General features: G+C 39.5%; 1 protein-coding gene and 1 pseudogene across 1 annotated transcript in view; both read left to right on the top strand.

The window, feature by feature from the left end:
- The window catches only part of LOC148129186 (histone H2A type 2-C-like), a 2500-nt pseudogene extending 761 nt beyond the window's left edge, over positions 1–1739 (top strand).
- A 3759-nt stretch (positions 1740–5498) lies between these two features.
- Positions 5499–7500, top strand: part of LOC148129185 (histone H2A type 1-H-like) — a 3169-nt gene continuing 1167 nt past the window's right edge. The window contains exon 1 of the mRNA XM_087947392.1: positions 5499–5859. Coding sequence (XP_087803518.1) covers positions 5499–5859 — 361 coding nt within the window. The remainder of the gene's footprint in view (positions 5860–7500) is intronic.

Below are 7500 nucleotides of genomic sequence, written 5' to 3'. Positions count from 1 at the left end.
TTCAGGTCTAAACTCCAAAAATACAGATGGCCAGTTGGCTGTAAAATTTTAATAAGCTTCCGTCTCCCATATTTCTCCAAAGCTTTTTATTAACATTGTGGCTTCGACTCCAAATTTTTGCAGGGAAATCCGAGATTTTTGACCTATTATTATTAGCAACTTCTAAGGAAATGCAGGAGGGAGGGGAATGATAATGGGGATTTTAGAAAGATCTTGAAATTTGGTTTAGGCCTAAATATTTGGGGCAGCCTGGTGGGCGTTTATGGTGTGTTGGAAGTTAAAACCCACCCCACCCCTAGAAAAATGAAATATTTTAGGATATACTAAAAAGGCAGAATATCTCCCCTAAAAGAGAAGTAGAAACTCAGAGAGGCAGAAACTCAGCCCCACCCCATACTTTTGTCTGGGTCAGTATTCTACATAACAAAGATCTCCTCCTCCAGCTAGAGCCATAGTAGGAATTGTCCAAAGCCCTTTCATTACATCATCATCCAGCAAGGTTCAACCAAGCCTGGGACCCAGGACAGCCTACAAGGTTGCTCCTGCATGGCCCCATGGGAGTCTGGCAACCAATCAGAACACAAGCTCAAATTCAAATCCCAACAGTGGGCATAAAACCATGGCACTCTCAGCATTTCTTCCTTTTTTTCTTCTTCACCCAAGGCATGTGATCCTGTCCACCATTAAACAATCACCATGTTTCCATTCTTCCCCACTTGGAACTGAGTATCTAGAAGGATATTTCTTCCAACAGTTGCTTTTAAAAATTCTTTCAATTTAAAGCACTTAATTGTGTTACATAATTCAACACCAGAGTTTCACTTACCAACTGTGGCAAAAAGGTCATAAAACGGTGCAAAATTCACGTCACTGTCTCGCTTAGCAACAAGTGTTGGGCTCAATTATGGTTGTAAGTCGAGCACTTGAGCAAGGGGTTGGACTAGAAGACCTCCAAGGTCCCTTCCAACTCTATACAGGTAAGTCCTTAAATTTAGGATACAATTGAGCCCAGAATTTACGTTAAGTGAGAAATTTATTAAATGTGGCAAGAAAAGTTGTCATGGGGCAGTTGGAAGAAATATCCTTCCGAGTTCAGTTCCAAGTGGGGGAAAAGACGCTGGAAACATGGAGGCTGCTTGGTTTAATGGTGGACAGGACCACGTGCCTTGGAGCTCCGAAGTGAAAAGGACAGTCACGTGCTTCAAGGTGTTGGGTGAAGGAAAAGAAGGCCCAAGATGCTGAGAGACCCTTAGTTGTATACCCTTCTTTGGTGTTTCCTGTTCCTTGTAAGAAACGTATCCCATTGGCTGTCAGGCTTCCAGGGCCAGGGGCTCTTAGCTAACTTTGTAGGCTTTGTCTGGACCACCTGGCTTCACCTGAGTGCTGGCTGATGCAATCTTCCCAGGCCAGGTGATGAGATGGGGTAGAGGCCTTTGTTATGTAGAATACTCTGGCCCAGGCCTTAATGGCCCATCCATTGACGAAGGTGAGCTTCTGAGGTGACTTTCTGCTTCTGAGTTTCTACTCTTTTTAGGGAAAATATTCTGCCTTTTTAGTATATCCTAAAATATTTCATTTTTCTAGGAGAAGTGTGGATTTTAACTTTCAACAGGGCAAAATTCACTTAAGTCAATCATCGCAGTTGTTAAATGAATAAGGTTACTTGAATCTAGCTTTCTCATTGACTTTGTTTGTCAGAGAGTCACAAAAGTAACTCTTGGATATTGCAACTGTCATAAATGTTGAGTCAGATACAATCCGATTGTGAACCATGTGAGCAGGGGGACGGTAAAACGGTCGTAAGTGTGAAAAACGGTCATAAATCACTATTTTCCGTCATGTAACCTTGAATAGTACTAAACGAACTGTCGTAAGTTGAGGACTACCTGTATTCTGTTATTAGCCGTATGTCAGAAAACCAAGTGATGGTCAATAATAAAAGATACTGGTTACATGTGAGAATTGAACAATAAAAAATATTGATCCCAGATAACATTCCAGCACAAGTGGCAAATTAAGGAGTTACTCCCACAATTGATGGCTGGGGAAGTTTGGGCATTGAAGTCCATACTTTTTTTTTCTGTATCATTTTATTAAATGTTCAGTGCATTTGATAATATTGGAGCAAAGAAGTCAGAAGCACACAATCCTGCAAGGGGGGAAGAGAGGAGCAGAGGGAAAGAAAGAAGAAAGCACATTTTCAAGTTGTTTTAGGATTCTAAAATTGTAGTTCAAGACAAAGGAGGGGTTTTTTTTGCATTGGGTTCCATCGTATAATAGAAGCGTTTGTGTACGATAAAAGCAAACATTTGATGAATCTTCCACTCTTCCTATTTTTCAGTTATCCTTTCTCACAATTACTAGCCAAAAATGCAAGTATTTAAAAAAAATACCCACAAAGAAAGCCGTATTTGCATGCAGCACCCAGTGAAAACAGAAGGAGTTGCAGACTTGATTCACACCCCAAACACTGAATTTAGAGCACAGGTTCTTCCATCTAGCCTTGATCAAGTTGGCAGCCAGTGCAGAGTTTTCAGGAAACTGCCAGGTATCAGGCAACATTTCAGCAGCTTCGGTCATCGAGTGATTTGCCAAGATGATGAACAAAACCAATTGCATTTTGAGCTGCTAGCTCCCGCCTCAAAAAAATCACAAAATCAAAAAAATCAAGACATAATCGGATTATCTAGCTCACCACGTGGCACAATCAAGCAAGCCCCTTCATTACATCATCTAGCAAGGTTCAACCAATTTCGATTCGGACAAACATGACTCCACATGGGAGTCTAGCAACCAATAGGACACATGCCCTCGCCACAGGGTCAGGAAGCTCAAGATCAAAGCCCAAGGTGAGGGTATAAATAACACTCACTTTCCACTCCACGTGGTCAACTGCCCAAGACTTCAAACCCCTGTTCCCCATTAAACCATCCTTCCAAGCAGCCTCCATGTTTCCAGTGTCTTTCTCTCCACTTGGAACTGAACCCAGATGGACATTTCTTCCCACAAGCCACTACTGTGAGAGACCCAAAAGTGCTTTTTTCATCCAGGTCATGGTTGTCCCAAAGGTGCTTTTTTCAGGAGACAACTGGACTTTCTGGTTTTTCTTTGAAGACGTTTCGCTTCTCATCCAAGAAGCTTCTTCAGCTCTGACTAGATGGTGGGGAATGGAAAGATTTATCCTCCTTGCAGACAGCTGGTCCTTTGCATCCTTTTACAGAGTCCCTGAGGCCACTTGAAGGTTTGTCTATGTCCTCAGGGTCACCTAAGTGGTGCAAATGAGTGTAGTCTTTATATATATATATATATATATACAAAAAAAATTATTTCAATTTTTCACATTTTAAAAACATCTTTTTTTTAGTGAACAACATAATTCCAGGTTTTCACAACTCCATATAAATATGACTTTGATTACATATTCATCTTTCATATTTAGTTTCATATCTTACCATTACTTGACATATTTTCTATTATTTTTCTCAGATACTTTCCTCAAGCTTATTTTATACATTTTCAATTCATTTCTTAACCTATTTCTTTTAACTTTAAATAATTCTCATATCTTCATATTCATTGTACTTTGTACTTTCATCTGTCAGGTTTGCAATTTCATCGCAAATTCTTGATTCATCATTTCAAAAATTTCACCTCAATTCAAACATTTCAAAAAGTTTCCCCACAATTACCAATTAGAGTGTGCCACCCCGTAGCCTTATATATCATTTAATTAGTTCCCCTTTAAATCTCAGTAATCATTTAACTTTTTAAGTATCTATCTATCTATCTATCTATCTATCTATCTATCTATCTATCTATCTATCTATCTATCTATCTATCTATCTATCTATCTATCTATCTATCTATCTATCTATCTATCATATCTATCTATCTATCTATCTATCTATCTATCTATCTATCTATCTATCTATCTATCTATCTATCTATCTATCTATCTATCATCTATCTATCTATCTATCTATCTATCTATCTATCTATCTATCTATCTATCTATTATCTATCTATCTATCTATCTATCTATCTATCTATCTATCTATCTATCTATCTATCTATCTATCTATCTATCTATCTATCTATCTATATCTATCTATCTATCTATCTATCTATCTATCTATCTATCTATCATATCTATCTATCTATCTATCTATCTATCTATCTATCATATCTATCTATCTATCTATCTATCTATCTATCTATCTATCTATCTATCTATCTATCTATCTATCTATCTATCTATCTATCTATCTATCTATATCTATCTATCTATCTATCTATCTATCTATCTATCTATCTATCTATCTATCTATCTATCTATCTATCTATCTATCATCTCACTATCTATCTATCTATCTATCTATATATCTATCTATCTATATATCTATCTATCTATCTATCTATCTATCTATCTATCATTCATCTATCTATCTATCTATCTATCTATCTATCTATCTATCTATCTATCTATCTATCTATATATCATCTATCTATCTATCTATCTATCTATCTATCATCTATCATCTATCTATCTATCTATCTATCTATCTATCTATCTATCTATCTATCTATCTATCTATCTATCTATCTATCTATCTATCATCTATCTATCTATCTATCTATCTATCTATCTATCTATCTATCTATCTATCTATCTATCTATCTATCTATCTATCTATCTATCTATCTATCTATCTATCTATCTATCTATCTATCTATCTATCTATCTATATCTATCTATCTATCTATCTATCTATCTATCTATCTATCTATCTATCTATCTATCTACCTATATCTATCTATCTATCTATCTATCTATCTATCTATCTATCATACATCTATCTATCTATCTATCTATCTATCTATCTATCTATCTATCTATCTATCTATCTATCTATCTATCTATCTATCTATCTATCTATCTATCTATCTATTTATCATCTATCTATCTATCTATCTATCTATCTATCTATCTATCTATCTATCTATCTATCTATCTATCTATCTATCTATCTATCTATCTATCTATCTATCTATCTATCTATCTATCTATCTATCTGTCTGTCATCTATATAAAATAAATAAGAGACAGAACTGATTGAGATGGATGGACAGATGGATGATAGATATCGATGATTGATAGATGATAGATGGAGGGGGAGAGAGAAAGAGACCCTTTTTGCAACAAATCAGTCCTTTTTTTGCATCATTCAACTAGAATCTCGGGTTACGATTTTCGCCCAAAGTTCAAAGCGACCTCGTGAGAAAAAGAAAAACCCTTGCAACCTTTTGTTGGGGGTCTTCTCGCCGCCGTTCCTATTGGCTCCTTCGATGAGCTAAGAGGAGATGCCCGAGGTCTCATTGGACGAGCGGCTTCCTTCAATCCTTTCCACCCGCCCAGGAGCCGGCGGCGACTATAAAAGCAGGAATTGGCCGCAACACGGTCTCACTTTCGAGACGTTTCTCGCGGGTGGAAAATCAGGATGTTGACACGTGGCAGGCAGCGCGGCAAAGCCAGAGCGAAAGGCAAGACTCGCTCTTCTCGGGCTGGGCTGCAGTTCCCGGTGGGCCGCGTGGATCGGCTGCTTCGCGAGGGCAACTATGCAGAGCGGATAAGCGTCGGCGCTCCGGTCTACCTGGCCGCCGTGCTGGAGTACCTGACGGCCGAGATCCTGGAGATGGCGGGCAACGCGGCGCGGGACAACAAGAAGACGCGCATTATCCCGCGTCATTTGCAGCTGGCCGTCCGCAACGACCACGACATGAACAAGCTGCTCAGCCGGGTCACTATCCCCCAGGGCGGCGTCGTGCCCAATATCCCGCCCGCCTTGCTGCCCAAGAAGATCTGAAGGGGCCTAAAAGACCCGAGATCAAGTCCATTTATTATTTAATCTAAACGGAGCACCTACATCCGCCTCCGAGGCTCTTTTCAGAGCCATTCACCAACTCACAAAAGAGCTAGATTTTGCTTACAATCACTACAAAAGCTGCTTTCGATCTAAGGTCAGGTCTCCAAAATGTTTTAATTTAAACTGGTCAAAACGTGGCTTCTTTGGTGGATGGAAGCTGACCAGAAGGAGAACTTGGAGAAGGTTTCATTGACTTAATAGCCCTTTCATTTCCTGTAGGGGAGGGGGATATTTAATGTCCCAACAGGGCCAAACAAGGAGCAATCTGGAAACGGAACTGGGCCAGAAGATTCTTCAAAGAAAGACACCCTGGAAATAAAGGGGCGGTCTGAGTTTTTCAGGTCTAAACTCCAAAAATACAGATGGCCAGTTGGCTGTAAAATTTTAATAAGCTTCCGTCTCCCATATTTCTCCAAAGCTTTTTATTAACATTGTGGCTTCGACTCCAAATTTTTGCAGGGAAATCCGAGATTTTTGACCTATTATTATTAGCAACTTCTAAGGAAATGCAGGAGGGAGGGGAATGATAATGGGGATTTTAGAAAGATCTTGAAATTTGGTTTAGGCCTAAATATTTGGGGCAGCCTGGTGGGCGTTTATGGTGTGTTGGAAGTTAAAACCCACCCCACCCCTAGAAAAATGAAATATTTTAGGATATACTAAAAAGGCAGAATATCTCCCCTAAAAGAGAAGTAGAAACTCAGAGAGGCAGAAACTCAGCCCCACCCCATACTTTTGTCTGGGTCAGTATTCTACATAACAAAGATCTACCTCCTCCAGCTAGAGCCATAGTAGGAATTGTCCAAAGCCCTTTCATTACATCATCATCCAGCAAGGTTCAACCAAGCCTGGGACCCAGGACAGCCTACAAGGTTGCTCCTGCATGGCCCCATGGGAGTCTGGCAACCAATCAGAACACAAGCTCAAATTCAAATCCCAACAGTGGGCATAAAACCATGGCACTCTCAGCATTTCTTCCTTTTTTTTCTTCTTCACCCAAGGCATGTGATCCTGTCCACCATTAAACAATCACCATGTTTCCATTCTTCCCCACTTGGAACTGAGTATCTAGAAGGATATTTCTTCCAACAGTTGCTTTTAAAAATTCTTTCAATTTAAAGCACTTAATTGTGTTACATAATTCAACACCAGAGTTTCACTTACCAACTGTGGCAAAAAAGGTCATAAAACGGTGCAAAATTCACGTCACTGTCTCGCTTAGCAACAAGTGTTGGGCTCAATTATGGTTGTAAGTCGAGCACTTGAGCAAGGGGTTGGACTAGAAGACCTCCAAGGTCCCTTCCAACTCTATACAGGTAAGTCCTTAAATTTAGGATACAATTGAGCCCAGAATTTACGTTAAGTGAGAAATTTATTAAATGTGGCAAGAAAAGTTGTCATGGGGCAGTTGGAAGAAATATCCTTCCGAGTTCAGTTCCAAGTGGGGGAAAAGACGCTGGAAACATGGAGGCTGCTTGGTTTAATGGTGGACAGGACCACGTGCCTTGGAGCTCCGAAGTGAAAAGGACAGTCACGTGCTTCAAGGTGTTGGGTGAAGGAAAAGAAGGCCCAAGAT

Source organism: Notechis scutatus, chromosome Z, assembly GCF_049901735.1.
Source record: "Notechis scutatus isolate UNSWTSFEM ecotype Mainland chromosome Z, rNotScu1.2, whole genome shotgun sequence".
Lineage (NCBI taxonomy): Eukaryota > Metazoa > Chordata > Lepidosauria > Squamata > Elapidae > Notechis > Notechis scutatus.
The sequence above is the reverse complement of the archived record's forward strand: the minus strand, read 5'-3'. Positions and strand labels throughout refer to the sequence as shown.